The sequence below is a fragment of the Prunus dulcis genome, chromosome 6, assembly GCF_902201215.1.
Source record: "Prunus dulcis chromosome 6, ALMONDv2, whole genome shotgun sequence".
Lineage (NCBI taxonomy): Eukaryota > Viridiplantae > Streptophyta > Magnoliopsida > Rosales > Rosaceae > Prunus > Prunus dulcis.
Window position 1 is genome coordinate 24,451,992 of NC_047655.1, and position 19,329 is coordinate 24,471,320.

Genomic DNA, 19,329 nt, shown 5'->3' on the forward strand with positions numbered 1-19,329 from the left:
GGTAAATAGTTTGAATTGTGCTTCAATAGAAATACGTACAAATGCTCTTATTTAATGAGGACACACAGAAAGTGAAATTGCTGCTGGTTAGGTTATGATAAGTTGTTGCAGAATAAGGAAATATCTTGTAGCTCCAACACCGTCCTCAACAACAGTCTATGGGGCGCAAGCGTAAGTTGCTGGGGGCATCTGCAAGCTGTGAAGCTCAAGGAAATTGTTCAGAAAGTGTGACATCAGACAGATTCAGTGATCTTCCAGATGAAGTTGCTCATCATATCCTTTTCTTGCTCACTTTCAAAGACCTCACTCGAGTGGGTGCCATCTCGAAAAGATGCAGACAATTACATCTATCAGTTCCGGTAGTAGATTTTCGTTCACATTGGCATTGGCTGGGCCAGCTGGAAAACTACATGAGGCTGATGACTTCTATGGAAAGATACTTGTTATGTCGTGGTGATAACAGGATGCAGCGCTTCTGTATGGATTGGAATTTCTCTTTAACCAGAAGACCAACGCAGGATTATTTTCGAGTAATTACGTGGATTCATAATGCACTAAGGTGTAATGTTGAAGAGCTTGATCTTTGTATTTCTGGTGTGCCCTCGTTTTCGTTGCCACCCTTTCTTCCTCAATCTTTGCGCTCTTTATCAGTGCGTTTGAGTATGGAAATTTTCAAAACGCCGTCTCTATCAATTCCCAGTAATCTCCGTTACTTGAAACTGGTATTAGTTAAAATAGAAGACGAGAGGTTTTTCAAATGGATCACATGTTGCTGCAAATGCATTAAGCAGTTAGAGCTTGTTCATATTCAAGGGATACGAAATATCACCATTGAAAGTTCGTCTTTGGAATACTTTCATGGTTTCATTCAAAGTGACATCTTGCATGTGAATATCTCTGGTGAGAAGCTTGAAGGGATAGATATATGTCTATGGTTTCATGGCTATCCAGAAATAAGCAGCAATTCACTGAAGATTTTTGCTCCAAATCTTAAAAACTTGAACTGGAACAGCAGCAATGGGAGGTATAGCCCAAATCTGGGAAAACTAATGAGTTTGGAAAAAGTTCAGCTTTTTTTAGACCCTCGGGTAAATGAACTTGACAAGGTTCTTTGCAGTATATGCTCGGCAAAAGATCTTATTATAAACGAGAGGACCATTAAGGTAATAAAAATCTATCCTTCAGACCTTTTGCAATTTGAATCATTTGAAAGAACAAAAAAAAAAAAAAGGTGAAAACATAGGTTATTTTCCTCTTTCTAACTATGATTTTTTCTTGAAAAACATGCAGGCTATTTTCAAGGATGGTTCCACGGCAGTACCAATATTAGATAATATTTGTAACTTGACTCTGCATTTTACGAGCTTGAATGATGACCTTGTTCCAGCTGTGGCCTCTCTTCTCAAAGGAATGCCTAATTTGAATTTTTTTGTCCATGAAGACTACTAACTCACGGAGCTGGGATGCCCAAACTGTAAGTAAAGTCTATGTTGTCTATTGTTCTCCCTCTCATGCACACACATACTTTTTCTTGTGGTAAATTTTAAACTAATGCGTCTATGATTGTCGCCTTTTTGTTATTTTCAGTCAGCTGGCTTTGGTATAGAATACTGGAAACTACAGAACCTTGCTTTTCTTCATCAGCTTAAGGAGGTAACCATAGAGTATCCCGACAACATGTCTAATGAACTCGAGTTTGCAGGGTATATCCTCGAGCATGCTCAAAATTTGAAGAAAATGGTCAATCTTCTTAATTTTGAAGATACGCAATTTGAAGTTTTAGCAAGGATGGTGATTAGGAGCAAGATGATTTCCACTGCCACAGTTGTCATTCAGGCCCCATTTTGCTTCATGGGAAATGAGGTTTGGGGATGAGAAATAAATTGCTTTCCCATGTTTGGTAAGTCCAAGCATGGGAAATGATTGCCTGGCACATGGGAAAATAGGGGGGAAAGTGAAGCTCTCCTCTCAACTTGAGTTTTGTTTTCCCTCCTTATGGAGAAGTTTGGGAAAATGAGCCAACATTCAATGCACATTTTTCATGACTATTTTGTCCACATGAACAATTTAGAATTACAATGTATCATTAAATGCATTCTTTTTTTTATTTGATTTAATATGGGTATAATTGAAAAATTATACAAACTTTGTTTTTCATTCATACTCAAAACAAACACGGAAAAGGAAACAAAGTGAAATCTCCCATTTACTTTCTCCACATTACCAAACGTGGGAAAGAAATCTTTCATTTCCCATCCCTTGAGAAATGACATGAGAAGTGATTTCCCCTCAAATCCGTTCAGTGAACCAAACGGGGCCTCAGAGTTTGAGGAAGGGCTTTCTAGGATGTAAGAAAAGGAAGAATCTTTGATATTTTTGGAAAACTTTATGTATGTCTTTGATAGTTTGCACAAGTCAAAGGTATAATGAGGATGCATGTAATGTAAGGATCAACTCTTGGTATAAAACTCACTTAGATTACAAAATTTCATCCTACCTTTATTTGACATTTCTGCAATATTTCTCAGTTAATTAATATCCCCTTTGCAGTTTGCTTCACTCAACCTAATTGTCTTGCAAGGCACAAAAATTAATAATATGGGGAAGGAAAAAAAAAGAAAGAGGAAGATATAATTTTGAAAAGAAAAAAATAGTCAACCGCACTCCACATTAACTCTCACATGACCTTAACCTAGAATCATATAGGGCTGATTTTAGCAAGTTAGAGTTATGAGAAGCCCATTGGTTTTCTTTTTTCCAGGGCAAACAGAAAAGAAACTTAATCAGGGCTGGATTTTAGCAAGTAGGCATTTATTTTATTTTATATCGAATTTATTGAATACAAGGCCTTGATTTCTCCTCAAAGAAAGTTAATCAGGAAAGATTCTAAAAGGTGGTGGGGACTGGTAACGCCAATTATGGATCCTTATTTTATTTTATGAGGATTTTGAGTGGATTAAAACAAGTAATTACTCTGCATTGTCCTCCAAGCTAGGTCAAGACCAATATGTAAAGAAACTTATGCACATCGACAGAATACACGACTCTTTCGCCCGGAAGGAGAATTTGCGGGCACCGTGGTAAGTGATTTGGTTGCAGACTTATTTCAAGTTTGATTGCTGTCTAATTGTACAATTCTCTTTTTGAAAAATTTGTTGTCGTCATTGATTTCGCTTAGGTTTTCTAAAATGAGTTGACAGCGGTAGTACTTGGAATATATGCCTTTGGGTATTTGGCATCTTGCTTAACTGCAGAGTTTAACTGGGATTGTGTGTCAAAACAGTACAGCCGCGCGGCTATACTATTTTATAGTACAAATCGTAGTATAGCAGTGTGGCTATACGCTTTGTATTTTGGAGGAACCACGGGTATAACCGTGCGGCATACTATTTATTTATAATAAAAAAAGATGGGACCTGGCCCCTGCTCCGGTTTGCCACGTTTCAAAAATTGTATAGCAGAGCTGCTATACGATTTTTATTTTCTTAAAAAACCCCCAATATAGCCGCACGGCTATACTATTTATACTTTTAAAAAGACTCTAGCACCTGCGCTGCTTTGCCATGTGTCAAAAAGAATACCCGTGCGGCTATACTATTTTTAAATAAAACACCGTCGTATAGTGGCTGTACATTTTTTATAAAAACCATGAGTATAGCCTACTCTTTTTTCTTTTTTCTCCGCCGACCTTTTCCGAAATATTACGCAGGTTGAATTACTTCTCAACTGCGGCAATATAATCATCACAGATAATCAATGATCCTACACAACTAGAAGATAAAATACTTTCTTCCAGCTGATTGATGACCCGAAAGCGTCAATAATCCAAGGATGCACTCTAATACACTCCAACTATAACCAAAGAAATTGGTGTCATCAAACCTCAAGTCACCAAATATATCACCGACGCAGGTCGACGTCAAGGCTATATAAATCACTATGGTCCAGGCATAAGAGCGCATCGTTAATCATCTGAATCGATTAAATCCTGTCAAGAACCTGGAGATGACAACAGAGAATTCTTTAATATTGATACAATAACAGTACATATATGAAAACTAATTTAAAAGCCAAATCCCAATAAGATTGCATACTGCATCACTGCATAAATCAACAACCAGAGGAGAAAGCAATAAAACCATGTACTAGGAAATATCTCCTATCAAAACCAGTTAGAATTTATTTTCAGCTTTGCATTGCATCAATTTCACAAAATAGTAAGATTTCAAAGCTTCCAACCAACATAAGCATGTAACCAGATCCTAACTCGCTTCTCAGAAAGTAGACCAGACCAAAAGCCAAGGCAAAATAAAATCAAAGAAGGAACATAAATTCAAGCCTTAACTCACGATTAAAAATAAAATTCACCAACACCGCATTAAACGAAAGAAATGATTGCACAATTAAGAGGGATGAATTTCAGGAACAGCAAGAAACAGAGTAGAGCCGAGTCAATGGAACTCACTTATCTTCATCCACACAAAGCACTAAGAACACATGAGCATCAGAGGGCACCAGAACACCAAGTGAATAGAACCCCAAAAACTATCAATAAGATATGAAGCACACCATAATCTAGTGATATCTATATCATTCCAAATACAACCCAACTGAATGGAGAAAGCAATACACGCTTGCAAAACAAGAGATGACAAACTCAGACAAAATATTGATATGGAAGTCCTAAACAAAATGTCCATGTATGACATCCCATTTGCCCCATAAGAACCAACCAGCCCCAGAAGGAAAAGCCTAGGCTTAAACATCTGCACAAGTTTAAAACTTAAACAGATGCCAAATACAGCTCATCAGAACATTGTAAAAATTTAGATTTTCCTAGAAGCAATACGAGTGCCCGTGTACAACATTCATGCTGATACAGCGATGCCAAATACTTCACAACTAGCAGAGCTCAAAGGTCCCTCTGAAAACTATCCCAACTTCTTGGTTTCATTAAACACTTTGAAAATGGTGAATGAAATTGAGAATGGTGATCCAAAATTTAAAGGAGTTGTCTAAAATTCAATTCAAGCAACACAGCTTAAATTGACAGACACCGAGAAAGATTACTATGTCTTCTTCCGCAATGTCAGTGAAATATATGAACAACAATCATTAACCTCCAATTCTAATTTTCAATTTTTAACTTCATTAAATTACGAAAAAGATTGATAATACAATGAAAGTTTGAGCCAAACCCTATTAGCGTCTACACAACCGGAGCCAAGAAAACCCCACGCCCCAGAAATTGTTAAAAATTAGGGTTACAAAATATGACTATTAAGAATTACCTCAAAATTAACCAGGATTTTTCAAACCCAGAACCGACGGAGCTCTTACTTTTCAGCCTAAGGTACAACAGAGCCGTCGTTCTGATTCGTCTCAACTCTGAACCGGTTCTGCCACAATCGCAGCCCTTTCCAGGTTACAACACCCAATCGTCGTCGTTTACTTATCTTCAATTGATGCGAAAATTACAGGACGTTCACCGGAAAAGTAAGGAAAGTTATAGACACAATCAGCTGTAATGAAGCTATCAAACTAATCGGTAGCAACATCAAGCTATACAAGCTGCCGCTGGTTTCCTTAAGACAACTTCAGACACTTTCTTAAAAGTAGCACCACATTCTTGGCAAGTATTGGATTTTTCCCTCTCTCCTTCCCCATCCCCATCAGCCTCTTTGGCCATTTCCATCTCTTCCGGTAACAAAAGTAAGCAAATTATAAGTAAAAATTAACATAATCAATCTGAAGACAACCCAGCTTCAGATTTTGTTTAAAATACAAAAACCAAATGAACCCACAACAGTAAATCCCTCAAATTCGAAAACCCAATTCATAAAAATTCATAACTGGACCGTAGAAAACCAAAATTAAAAAGGACTGAAACCTTGTGGTGAGTGAGGATGTGAGAAGCAATCAGGTTCTTTTTGGACCTGCAGACGCCACAGTACACACAATGATATCACCTTGTATCCCTGAAAGTAGGCCCTTCCTCCTCTGCTTCCCCTTTACCCATCGATTTCTCGCGCTCTCTCTCAAATCTCACCCGCCAAAATCAGCAACAACCGAAGCTTCGCGGCTAGGGCTTTCGTTTTCTTGAAGAAAAACAATTTACCACTCCTCATTTTGCCACGTCCACTCCAAAATCAGAGCGGACTCACCGTAGCCTATTGATCTCCCTGCCATGCACACACATTTTTCTTGTGGTAATTTTAAATTAAATTGTTTGTATATCCTTGTTGCTTTTGTATATTTTCAGGCATCTGGCTTTGGTATGGAATACTGGGAAATGCAAAACCTTGGTTTCGTTCATCAGCTTGAGGAGGTAACACCATAGACCATTGCGACGGGTCTAATCGAACCGATTTTCGCACGGTATATCCTTGAGCATGCTATACTATTTATACAAAAACGACCCCGGTAAAACCGCACGGCTATACGATTTTTATTTCCGAAAAAACCCCGGGTATAGCCATACGGCTATACGATTTATAATTTAAAAAAGCGGGACCCGCCTGCCGGCTAGCGCTAGCTTTGCCGGGGAAGATAGTATAGCCGCGCGGCTATACTATTTATATTTCAAAGCCGCGCGACTATATTATTTTTAATTAAAAAGAGAGGACGGGCTGCCCCAGCGCCAGCTTCGCCCCATGTCAAAAATAGTCTAGCCGTGCGGCGATATTATTTTTTATAATTAAAAAACCCCGAGTATAGCCTGCTATACAATTTATAAAAAAAATTTTAGAAAGTAGAAGATGCAGACAGTCACATCTATCAGTTCCGGAAGTGTGTTTTGGTCCATATTACCAGGACAAAGTGAGGAGGATCCTGATGAGTTGTTTGGATAGATACTTGTTCGATCGTGGTGATAAGAGGTTGCAGCGCTATATTTTCAAGCGAAGCAGAAAAGAAGCTTTGTGATGATAGTTTTGGAGTAAATACATGGATTCACAATGCAGTACGATGTAATGTTGAAGAGCCTTCATCTTTGTATCAGTGAAGTTCCCAGTAATCTCCATTCCTTAAATCTGGGATTTGTTAAACTATTAGATGGCGACAAGTTTTCAAATGGATCTCATGTTGCGACAAGTTTTCAAATAAAAATAAAACATCTTTCTCCATTCCTCCTCCCAACCCCGACGCCCGCCAACAGTCCCCACCCCACCCAACCCCAGCCAGCCACCACCTCCCTGTAACCAACCACCAACCCAGCCACCCAAGCCTGCCCCAACCCCAAACGATACATAAACAGGCCTCGATAGAGCGAAATCGTACAGCCACGATTTTGCGCCTTTTCACAAGAACCACCATCACAGCAACGTCTCTATTTACCAAAACTGTACGCCTCCGTTAACAATGGCTGTTTCAGTATTCAAAAAAGCCTCAAAATTTCAAACAAACAAAAAGGAAAAAAGAAAAATATCACAAAGAACAAATGTCCCAAATCCAATCCCCTAATTAATCAAATTCATAGAGATGGGTTTTGATTCGGTGGCGACCGGTGCACAAACATAATTGTCAATATAACTAGTCAGAATGATATCCGGCTGGTTTGAGCAAGTTTTCGTTTTGAGAAGAGAAGCCCATTGGTTTTCTTTTCTCCAACACCAACAACAGATGAGCAAATGGGCTCAAGTAGGCCTTTTTTAGAGATATTTAGTCATATATTTATTCTTAGAACTAAAACTATAAATAAACCTTACACTATTTAATTTCTATAAATAAACCCAAAAAATGAAATCTGACCGTATTGAATTTAATTTTGATTATTAAATTACTTTGATGTCCTATTAAGTGTTTTGGGCTTCTTTTTATGAGATTTTGGAGTTGAGTTTGTTTTAAGAAATCAATGGCAGTTTTGTAATTTAAAAGAAATTAAAAGCTTTTTTGTTATGTTGTAAATGAGCTTTGGATGTGTTTCTAAAGTCCATTTCATATAGGGTTTTTTTATTTATAATTTGGGCTCCTATATTGGGTATAATAGTGAATCTCCCTTTATTTTATATGGAATTTATTGAATATATATATATATATGGGCTTGATGATATCAGGTTTGATTTCTAGATATAAACCTTATTTGATGAGGATTTTAAGTGGATTAATACATGTAATTACTCTGAATTGTGCTCCAAGCTAGGTTAAGACCAATATATAAACAAAGTTATTCGCATCAACAAAAATACAAAACTCTTTCTAGAGACCAATATTTAGAGAATTTAACTATTGAAACTCTCTCAGCATAGAGAAGAACAGATTTGGTCCCAAGGAGAAATTGCGGCCACCACGGGTAAGTGATTTGTTTGCCGACTGATTTCAAGTTAGAACATTGCTGTCTAATTGTACCACTTTCTTTTTGGAAAATATGTCATTGTTGTTGATTTGAAATTTCTTCTAGGGTTTTCTAAAATGAGTTGATTCTGTGAGAGTTTAGTTGGGTATTTGCATCTCGCTTAGCTGCAGAGTATAACTGGGTTTTTCTCATGTGTGTATATCTATTGTAGTTCCAATACTGCATTGATCAGCAGTCCCTAAACCGTAAACCCTAAGCCTATAATTTCATGGGTAAGTTACCGGCGGCATCCGCAAGTTATCAAACTCAAGCAACTTCTTCTTCTGAAAGTTTAACGGACAGATTTAGTGATCTTCCGGATGACATTGCTCATCTTATCCTTTCCCCGCTCCCTTTCAAAGACCTCACGCGAGTCGGTTCTGTCTCCAAAAGATGCAGACAATTACATCTATCAGTTCCGGTGGTGGATTTTGCTACTTATTGGTCAGAAGTAATGACGGTGGAAAAAAAATCGTACTTGGTCAGAAATAATAAAAACCCAACAGAATAAAGTGAGGGTGACAAATTCTTGGGATAGATACTGGTTCTATCGTGGTGATAATAGGTTGCAGCGCTTCTGCATGGATTGGCATTTCTATCCGAGCAAAACAATTGAGCAGCTTTCTGATGATAATTTACGAGTAACCAGGTGGGTTCGCAATGCATTGAAGTGTAAAGTTGAAGAGCTTCATCTTCGTATCTTTCTCCCGGACAATACGTTTTCGTTGCCATCTTGCGTCTTTCTTTCTCAATCTTTGCGCTCTTTATCAGTGGAAATGCGTAAGCAAATTTTGGAAGCGCCTTCTCTATCCTTTTCCAGTAATCTCCATTGCTTGATACTGAAAGATGTTAAAATAGTAGACGAGAGGTTTTTCAAATGGATCTCGTGTTCCTGCAAATGCATTAAGAAGTTAATGCTTTGTGGAATTAAAGGGGCACGAAATATCACCATTGAAAGTTCGTCTTTGGAAAACTTTTCTTGTTCGATTGATGGTGTTGGTGACCTCGAGCATCTTAATATCTCCGGTGAGAAGCTTGAATATATATATGTATTTAAGAAACAAGCAGCAAATCATTGAAGATTTTTGCTCCAAATCTCAAAAGATTGATATTGCATGGCAATATGTGGTGTAGCCAAAATCTGGGAAAATTTACTAGTTTGGAAGAAGCTTTGTTTAAAGCCCCCGGTAAATGAATTTTACAACGTATTTGGGCTTCTTTGCAGCATACGCTCTGCAAAAGTTCTTACTATAAGCGCAGAGACCATTGAGGTAAAGTCGAGACCCCTCTTCTTAAAAACAAGATATTTTGCAATTTGAATCATTTGAAGGAAAAATTTGTAGAAGTATATGTTCTTGTCCTCTTCCAAACTAAGAATTTTTCTTGTTTAAACATGCAGGCCTTCAAGGAAGGTTCCATGGCAGCACCAAGATTAGATAATATTTGTAAATTGAAAGCGCGGACTAGGAACTTGGATGATGACCTTGTTCCAGCACTGGTCTCTCTTCTTCGAGGAATGCCTAATTTGAAAATTTTGTACATAAGTACAAATCCCTTTTATCGCAAAAATGTATGTTAAGTCTATGTTGCCTATTGATCTCCCTGTCATGCACACACATATTTTTCTTGTGGTAATTTTAAATTAAATTGTTTGTATATTCTTGTTGCTTTTTGTATATTTTCAGGCATCTGGATTTGGTACGGAATTCTGGAAAATGTAAAACCTTGCTTTCGTTCATCAGCTTGAGGAGGTAACCATAGGGCCTTGCGACGGGTCTAATCGAACTGATTTTGCACGGTATATCCTTGAGCATGCTCAAAATTTGAAGAAAATGGTCTTTCCTTTTAGTGTGGATTCTTATCAATCAAAAGCTGAAGCAGAGATAGTGAGAAGGAGTAGAAGCAAGATGATTTCCACTTCCACAGTTATCATTTGGGAGTGAAAGGAAGAATCTTTGATATTTTCGGAAGACTTTATTTGTGCTCTTAATATTTTGCACGAGCCAAAATTAAAATGAAATGCATGTAAGAATCAACTCCGGGTTTAAAACTCAGGCTTAGATTACAAAATTCCATCCTACCTTGACAGGACATTTCTGCAATATTTCTCAGATAATATCTCCTTGCATATTGCTTCACTCAAACCTCAAAATGTCTTGCAAGGCACAAAAATTAATAATTTGGGAAAGGAAAAGAAAAGAAAGGAGAGGAAGATATCAGTTTGAAAAGAGAAAAACAAAATCAACCTCACCCCGGCACTCCAGATGAACACTCACATGACCTTAACCCAAGAAGAAAAGAAATTTAAAAAGTTTTAAATTTGATTATGAGAGAAGGAGAAATTAACTTAGTTTTTTCTTCTCCAGAACCCAGTTTTGAAATCTGTTCAAATACTCTTCATCAAGTTTAACATACAGTTGCAGCAATTTCCTGTACCCCATCATGATATATTTGTCCACATAATCTTCACACCTCTCATAGAGCGCTGGAATTGTTAGAACCATGACAAGGCCTGCCCATATAGGAAAACAAAATTAAAAAAACAAACTGATTATTGAATCTGGTGATGTCTTTAATTCATTTTAAGAAATTAAACATAACCCAAATGGAAATGAAACTTACTGGTGTAGCTCAAAGTAAGGAAATCAGTCAAGCCACCAGCAAAATAAATCAGCAAGAGGTATGCAGCTACTTTGAAGAACAATCTTGAGTCCTTGCCGAGAGAAATATCTTGAGAAACCGAGAGCAAAGCATTTACTCGACTGCGAATGGAAGCTGCCATTTCATTTACCATTTCTTCTGACAACTGCAGTTGAGGCAGGGGAGGAGCTGGTCTGTTCACAATTAAGAACAGGTTCTGATAAAATCAGTAGAAGAGGAAATATGTTGAGTAAAAAATTATGCACCAATTTGAAAAGTTTTTGGCAGGGTCAAAAAGCCCAATTCTGGATTGTGCAGATCATTCAAATTTTGAAACTATTTAGAATGACAAATAAATTCAAACAGCTTGAGCAGAATGAAAGCTACACATTTGTGGTTTTTATAGTTAATTAGGATGAAGATGCTCAAATCATGCTTGTCTCATACAAAGGCACCAAATTTACATCAAGTAAGTGAAGAAGCACAATTTTCTTTTACCGGTTGAGAATGGCTGCAGATTTAGCCCAGAGAAAGAGAATGCTCATCAGGAGGAGAAGAACACTTGAGACAAGTGACAGCAGAGTATAACCAGACTTCTCAAACACCACCCAAGCACATAGAGTTACTAACAATATCCCCAAAGTCAGATTTTTCTGCCTCCACAGAATCACATCTGCAACTGTACTACCAGCAAAAGCATGGATTATCAGACCCATAAATCCTAAATCCAAATAAAATAGATCAAAAATCTGTCATTGTATCAAAGACCAATTTTTCATAATCTTGAGTTCTTCTTATCTGTATGCATAATTCATCTTGCATTTAAATCAAATCAAAACTTATACTAAAAGAACTCCAATACTGGATAACAATTTCAATCACAATTATGATGTTTTAAGAATTTAAAGAACAGAACCCATGATCAAAAAGTGGGAGAAGTTCATACAAAATGATGAAGATGATGACTTACCAAGGCCTCCTCCAAGGATCTCGTGAAGGGTTCTTTGCCTGTTGAACAATCTTTCAGAATCTGCAGATGAACCCATTTGATACAGAGCCAGGAATCACAGCCTGGGATCCAGTTCAGATCTCTTAGACCCAAAAATGATGTGGCTTTGAGTCTGAGATGATCCTCAGCAAAAGAGAAACAATGGGCTCTCTTTAGCTAAACTTTTTCTTTCATTGAGCCCCACGTATATGAAATGTATTAGGTTTATATACAGATGACTGTTAAAAGTGCATTTGGTGTGGTGGCCACAGACAGAGTCATGTAGCTGATAGCTTCCAGCTTAAAAGCGTCATAGGCCGGTCATGGCTTTTTCTTGCTTTTTAATTTCTTCTAAAATGTGCGACTAAACCTTACTTTCGTGGAATTATATACAAACGATTATTTATAATCTGCGTAGAAAACAGAGAGACTAACTGTTCTGCTCTCAGGTTGGCTGCTTTTCTTTTCTTATTACCGGCCCTGTTTTTCTCCTTCACTCTTGACTCGAGTGACTCCAACTTTTAAAAGGGTATTTAGCATTGCCGTTATTTACAGAAGGATGCCATTGTTTTTAAACGTATCCAGTAGGGTCTCTCGTGGGTATTCTCCTCCGCACTGCTTCGTTGGTCGGTTTTTGTGGGCCCAGCTTTTTGCCATGGCCAATCACAGATTCTTTTTCCAGAACATCAAAGTCAGACTAAGAACGCACATAACTCCTTGGGAAAAAAAAAAAAAAAAAAACGAAAACATTTATTCTTAATTTCATTATTTATGACAGGTAATATATTATAAAATTTATTTTAAATATATGTAAAAAAATCTCAATGTTTTTAAAATGAAGTCAGTTTTGACCTTAAAACCAGAATAAATACAGTAATTTTCTCAAACTCTCATTTACAAAGTCATATTCGGCATATTTATTATTCAACCCGTTTGCAATGGAGATCATATCTGGGAATTGGATGAGCCCCCAGAAAATGAAGCAAGAAAATGACAAGCATTACCAAAATGCAAAAACTGTAATCATCCAATTGAAAAGCTGGGAGGTTATTTCTTCAAGTTTATACAATGTGAGTCTAAATTTGGAGTCTAAATGGAGATGTATATGCTGCAAAGTACAATAACCTTGCGCCAGGGATGTAAGGCAACCGTCTACACCTGACACAGATCATTGTCTTCAACCAGTAAACATAAAATCTACGAAAGAATGTACTTTTCTTTTCAAACATTTTTCTTTTCGCTGTTTGACGTTTCATTCTGCAGGTTGCCAGCTTCTGCGTGGGCTATGGCTGGGGAAGCTACGGCCGGGGCCGGGGCTGGGGCCAGGCCCGGGGATGGCACTGGGGATGGCACTGGGGCTGGGGCCAAGGATGGGGCCGGAGATGGGGATGGGGATGGGGATGGGGATGGGGATGGGGCTTGGGCCGGGGCCGGGGATGGGGCTTGGGCCGGGGCTGGGGATGGCGCTGGGGCTGGGGCTGGGGAAGAATCCATAAGACTGGCAGCAATGGCAGCCTTTAAGTCCTCGTCTTCCATTTCTGAAAGCAATTCTGCTTCTTCTGTTGATAGAAATGGAGCCGAAGATTGTTGATTCCAATTTGTTCCCTGAGGTTGAGCATTTGTGGAGTTGCAGGATTTAGTTATCCTCTCAGCATCTTCAGGTGAAAGCCACTGCCCATAGCCATTAGAAGCTTCAGAGGATGACATGGGACACTCTTTCGGGAAGTTTCCTCTCACCAGGAAAATGCTCCAACCAGAGCCTTTTAGTGTGTCCAAATAGGCTGAAAGGTAAAACTTTGAGAGGTGCAGTGGGGCTGCATACAGACTGTCAAAATTATACCACTCTCCACTCACTTTTCTGATACAGAACCAATGATCCTGCAAATGACAGATGAATGCATTTTCAAGCTCAGGATCAATCTGGGCAGGCTCTGCAACTGGAGAATCAAGGGGGATGACCTGCAGATCCCAAACCTCTAAAGCCTTTTGTAGAACCTGCAAACAAAAACTTCAATGGTTTGCTCTGGAATCTCTTATGGAGCAATACTAATCATTGGAAAGAATGAAAGTTATTGTTGCAATTAAAACTTATGAAAAAGAACCAACTATATACTTTTTGGGTTGTAAAACCACTTCTGGACTTATTTCGTGTTTTTCCCCTTGAAATCCATATAAAGCTATGTCCAAACACAAGAACTAGGCTAGTCCTCATCCCCTCAGTTTTGAAATATCCCATTCTATAATAAGAATGGCTTCATAAACAATTCAAGTTACATGCTGAATTAAGCAAGATTAAATTTCTAAGACTGAAATATCCTTAGTTAGCAGAAAAACAAGAAAGGGAACTTCATAAATAATTAAATTAATATAAATCCAACAGCGTATAGAAATCACACCCAGAAAAATACAACGCTATTGGACTAAAGAAATTTCCAAAACTTCTTGTTATTAATTTGAAAATGAGGAGATAGGAGATCTTATTGATAGTAAGAAGTCAAAATATTTGCATATACATAAGGGAAATCAGAAGGGGAAACCCACTTCAAGATAAATAACATACAAAACAAGTCCAGATAAAAGAACTTAATTTAATAGTTCATTTTGCTTTTCCCACTTCATAACACCCAAAACATTTTTGCTTCATTAATTTTCTGGGAAAACTTCAAATTAGTCGCATAAGTCAAGTGAGGCAACCTCAATCTGCTCAGGCCAGGGAAAGTTGTACTCTCCATGGGTGAATTCAAAACTTGTTACAGTATAATCATTATTCAAATCTAAAGGACCAAGTGGTTTACAAGCTTGCATTGATGATAACCTGACGTGCAATGCAATTGCATGAAAACTAACAAGATACCCTTGAGGAAGCACATTTTCCTCCAGAAATTCATGACTATAGACACAGGGTACAACAAAGTTTTGTTTAATATCAAGCCCCATTGCAACAGAAAGGCCAAGGCAAAGCATTTTGTCCTTTATAATACCAAAAATAAAAAGTATTTTGTCTATATAGAGGCAAAGTATAGTGTAGGTTAGATTAGCACTCTTCAACTTTTTTATGCAAGAACGACCAATAATTTAGCACCAAGGTTTGCATAGGTTCAATCAACATTAGGGTTTTGACTCACCAAAGCACCGCAATGACATCAACAGCACCATTTACAGACAACTACTTCCTAAACTATTTTACCGCTCATTGAAAACATCCCATATATACACACATACATATGTGAATAATCAAGTATGAATCCCTGCCTCCAAGTTGGTCTTAGTAAAATACTGGTACGGCATACTAGCATAATAATGAGCCATCATTGCCTCTCAAACTTAGCAAATTAAAAACCACAGCGTACGCACACAAAGACACGTGGAAACTAGACAACTACATCATAATTAATCAAGGATCAAGTCCTTTGGTAGTGCTAGTTAACCGTTACTATAAACATTCGTTCAAGGCCACTTGCCACCTGTAAACGACCTCAACAACAAGCCCAATTCAACATGGCTTCAGTTAATATGAAATTCCAGAAACCCTTTTCAGAAGGCACTAAAAGAATAAAATGACCACAGTGCTCTTCTTTATAGTAAGTAATCCACCAAACAAATCTTGTTTTAGAGCCAAATCACAGTGCTCTTCTCTTAGTAGAATAGTGGAAATAACTAATATAAATCTCAAGACAAGAAATAACAAGGAAAACCATAGGAAGAGCATCATCTTTCTGTGAAAGAGAACAGAGTCTCATTCGTAAACATACAGAGAATCAAAATGCTAGACAAACAAAAGTTGTAGTTTCCCTTCCTCCAGCTAGCTCAAACGTTGAATTCAAAAACACATTAACCCGATGTAATAAAGATTTCTATATAACTAAATCATACGATAAATTACAAACTAACTCTGTAAAATGGTGAGTTGCTAGTCATACAAGAAATCAATAAAACGAAAAATAAAGAAAGCACATTTAGTTGGTTTTGCGCAGAAAAAAAAAGAAAGAGTCTATGCACTAGTTACAGGGCAGTCAATAGTGAAAGCAAAAAACAACCATGAAAGACAATGCGAGAGTTCCACGCAGAAAAATCCAAACCTTTTTTCTAAAAGACTGAGAAATGAAATGAAATTTTGGGATTGGAATTGGAACCTGAATGCTGAAATCGCCGTCCAAGGAGACGTTGTGAGACTCCTCGGAGAGGAAATCGCCGGCGTGGGACCCGCCCTCGACGAGCATCATCTGCCGCTCCTTGCGATCGAGATCGGAGGCGAGTGCAGCCAAATCGAATTCGGAGAAGAAAGGCCCCTGCAACACCGTGTTCACGCAATGCACCGCGCACAGCTTCGACTCTTGTACCTCGTGGTACAACATCCCTCCATTGCTCGCTCCTTCCATTTCAGAGAAAACAAGAAGACGAAGAAGAAGAGAAGAGGAAGAAGAAGCAAACCCTAGATTCTGAGAATCTTGTTGGATTGAAGATGAGGGGGCTATAAGGATTGAGGATTGAGTTTGAGGGGAAAAAAGTGTCTCGAAAGATACTAGTTTTTCATTTTATTTATTTATTTTATGAAATGGAATGGGGTTTTAACGTTTTTATTTTGCTGGGGATGTTTATGAGTCACCACGTGCAAGCAACTGCTGGACACGTGTAAAGACGCGCGAAGACAAGGTTTCGTTTCTTTGTGTTTCTGCTTTTTCTTTTTCTTTTTCTTTTTAACTCAAAGTGGGAAGATTTCACCAGTCCAAGTTAAAAAGAAAACATACCAAATATATCAATGTTCACATCTTACATTACATGTACTTGGTTGGATAATGGATCCAGTTAAAGCAAAGGACCAAAAAAATTACAAAAATTAGCAACTCGGTTTTTAAAATAAAAGAAAAGGAAAATGCTTCAAAATTACAACAAAAGTACACTACCATTCTATTGAATTCTAAAATCTTTCTTGAATACAAGAACAAAATGCATCTCCAGGTTCTTCTCTCTCTCTCTCATACAAGCAGATCATAGTGGTTGCTGCCACTGTACAAGAGCCTTACAACCTTCCTGGGTTTTCTGTTTCTAGAACCTTTACCAAACTCGGTTCCGTATTCTGCAATGGGAATGAAACCAGAACTCCTCCCACCATTTGTATGCTGCAACCAATTCAACCAACAGATCACAACTGAAAGTATAAAACATAACTAGGAAAAACGTGCAACTCTAACAATCTCCACCTTTAAACTATGCTAGTTTATTAGGTGGAACAAAAATTAATGAGGGGAGATTCTCTAACAGCTAGACAAGTCCATAATCTGGAGCTCTTCTTAGGTCAGGTTTGAGTATCTCCCAAACTAAAGAAGATGCATTGGCATAAAAAAGAGATAGGCTTTTCAGTGAAAAATATACCTCATGCTCTGGTATGTAAACAGTGATTGGCTGCCCACACAACTTTGACAGCACCTGCAGTATTGAAGGTCAGAGGTCACACAACCACACACACACACACACACACAAGAAAGAGCAGTAACAACTGTGAGAAAACGGATTACAACAACAAATATGTGAAACTGTACTTTTTTTCTATTCTAATAGACTAAAAATAGCATTTCATGTTCGCAGTCTAATTACCATAGTAATTATAACATCTTCGGCAGTATGCTGGGTTTAAAATACCAACTCCCGCCGCCATATGGATAATCTCATACTGGAGAAACGATAGCCCTCCACTTAAAGTATAAATTTCCCATACAATAATTACTTAACTTAAGATACCACCTAACCAAAAATCATGTCTAAATGATTGGTAATATCTACAGTTGACAATCCGATGATACTAATGATATGAAACAAAACGTCACAAAATGTTAGAACTGAACTAGAGGCTCAAGAGTACTGACCAGCAGCTCCGACTCTCCTCCCCAGAAATCAGGTCTTGTGATGCGCTGGCAGTAACTATGGAATGACATTTACAGATGTATTATTAGATTGATTTCCATCATAAGGACATGCTAAAACACTTGAACACCAAAATTGATAAAAATATAGAGGCCTACCGGTTTAAGGATTCGTCAACAGTAATTGCCACCAGAGCCGCTTCATACTTGGGACGTTCTTCCTCATCTTCACATATAATCTCTTTCACAGCCATCCGTAGTTCGTCTATGTTTTCACAGTAATTTATTTAGTCATTCTAAATTGCCTCCAAAAGTAATAAGGAAATGCGAAATCCAAAAAGAGGTTATGAAAACCAAACATTAATCCAACCTAAACCTATAACACCAGTGCAATAAAGCTAATGGGACTCTTGGTCACATTACCGCACAAATTATACATAACGACATCATGCTTAACAGAAAGTGACCCAAGCCACAAATTTATAGATACATTCAGAATTAGATATCATAGAATGAAAGAAATACAACCATGCCTTCCATGATTTCAATCAATTAAACATTATTGAAATCCACATTGACAAATAAGAACATTTATGCAAACCCAGCATACCTGCATCATTTTTCTCCTCCCTTGGGCTAAGAGAAAATCCTTTATTGAAGGCCATTCCTTTGACCTGATTAAGATTTGAAACTGTGAGATAGAGAGAGACAGAGACAGAGACAGAGCTCAATTCACTAGTTTTTAAGTCTGAACAAAAATTAGATGTACAATTCTCAAATACCAGTGCACGAAATAGACAACGTCCGTCGCCAGTAACTTTCTGAACCGAATAGCGTTCAACTTTTTTCGTGGCCGATGATCCTCTGCCTCTGCCACAACACAATGGTCCGTGCTTTAGGGTTTCAAGGTTATGAAATCAATAAAAAATTAACTTGAAAATTAAAAATCGGTGAATCTTAAAGAATACAGTAGGAAATTTACAGTGACGGTCCAATTCTAGCAAAGAACCGGTGGCTGTAGTCTCCGAACAACGCCGTTGGGTTCACCTGAGAATTCGAAGATGAAATTGAGAGAACGGGGGAGGAGACGAGCTCGAACTGAGCAATTCCATTCTTCAGCTGCTCAAGGACAATCTCTGGCGTACCAAACAATGCATATGAGAATGAATATATTCAGAGAACGGAAGTGAGAGCGGTGAAGTTGCAGAGAAGTGTGAGATTATTACCATTTGAACGTTTGTCCGCCATGGAAGAGCCGCTGTGGGACGACGACCGTGGATTGAACGTGGAGGCCAACACCGGATAAAGCAAATGAGGGCAATTGAAAATGCAGTCGTATTGGGTGGCGATGGGAACGACGCCGTTTGAGATGAGACCGTTTGTCATTTAGTTTGGGTGCCTTGGGCTGGGCCTAGGCTTTTAAATTTCGTCCGCGCGGGTACTCATTCCTGTCAGCTCAGCCCATCCTTGGAGAGAATTTGTATACTGGGCTGGACGAAACTAATTGG

General features: G+C 38.1%; 3 protein-coding genes, 1 long non-coding RNA gene and 2 pseudogenes across 5 annotated transcripts; 2 read left to right on the plus strand and 4 right to left on the minus strand.

The window, feature by feature from the left end:
• The first annotated feature begins 158 nt into the window (after positions 1-158).
• LOC117630528 lies at positions 159-2,942 on the plus strand (annotated as a pseudogene).
• A 773-nt stretch (positions 2,943-3,715) lies between these two features.
• On the minus strand, positions 3,716-6,283 carry LOC117632176. The gene is made up of 2 exons (XR_004586437.1): positions 5,292-6,283; positions 3,716-3,999 (listed from the first exon to the last, which is right to left on the minus strand). It is a non-coding gene; the product is annotated as an uncharacterized LOC117632176 (long non-coding RNA).
• A 2,278-nt stretch (positions 6,284-8,561) lies between these two features.
• On the plus strand, positions 8,562-10,275 carry LOC117630529 (annotated as a pseudogene).
• Positions 10,276-10,358: 83 nt separating this feature from the next.
• Positions 10,359-12,443, minus strand: LOC117631488 (reticulon-like protein B12). 2 transcript variants are annotated; one of them, XM_034364680.1, is made up of 4 exons: positions 11,943-12,443; positions 11,471-11,651; positions 10,955-11,166; positions 10,359-10,844 (listed from the first exon to the last, which is right to left on the minus strand). In XM_034364680.1, the coding sequence occupies exons 1-4, from the start codon at positions 12,016-12,018 to the stop codon at positions 10,675-10,677; spliced, it is 639 nt and encodes a 212-aa protein (XP_034220571.1). In that variant the 5' UTR covers positions 12,019-12,443; the 3' UTR covers positions 10,359-10,674. The 2 variants fall into 2 exon arrangements, with proteins under 2 accessions (XP_034220571.1, XP_034220569.1); XM_034364678.1 differs by having other exon boundaries at positions 11,471-11,693; positions 11,943-12,324.
• Positions 12,444-12,951: 508 nt separating this feature from the next.
• LOC117632762 (ataxin-3 homolog) lies at positions 12,952-16,494 on the minus strand. Its single transcript, XM_034366327.1, has 2 exons — positions 16,094-16,494; positions 12,952-13,955 (listed from the first exon to the last, which is right to left on the minus strand). The coding sequence occupies exons 1-2, from the start codon at positions 16,337-16,339 to the stop codon at positions 13,182-13,184; spliced, it is 1,020 nt and encodes a 339-aa protein (XP_034222218.1). The 5' UTR covers positions 16,340-16,494; the 3' UTR covers positions 12,952-13,181.
• Positions 16,495-16,788: 294 nt separating this feature from the next.
• LOC117631804 (OVARIAN TUMOR DOMAIN-containing deubiquitinating enzyme 3) lies at positions 16,789-19,174 on the minus strand. The gene is made up of 8 exons (XM_034365107.1): positions 19,048-19,174; positions 18,804-18,957; positions 18,604-18,691; positions 18,432-18,495; positions 17,981-18,086; positions 17,825-17,879; positions 17,334-17,387; positions 16,789-17,080 (listed from the first exon to the last, which is right to left on the minus strand). The coding sequence occupies exons 1-8, from the start codon at positions 19,067-19,069 to the stop codon at positions 16,937-16,939; spliced, it is 687 nt and encodes a 228-aa protein (XP_034220998.1). The 5' UTR covers positions 19,070-19,174; the 3' UTR covers positions 16,789-16,936.
• Between the last annotated feature and the right edge of the window lie 155 nt (positions 19,175-19,329).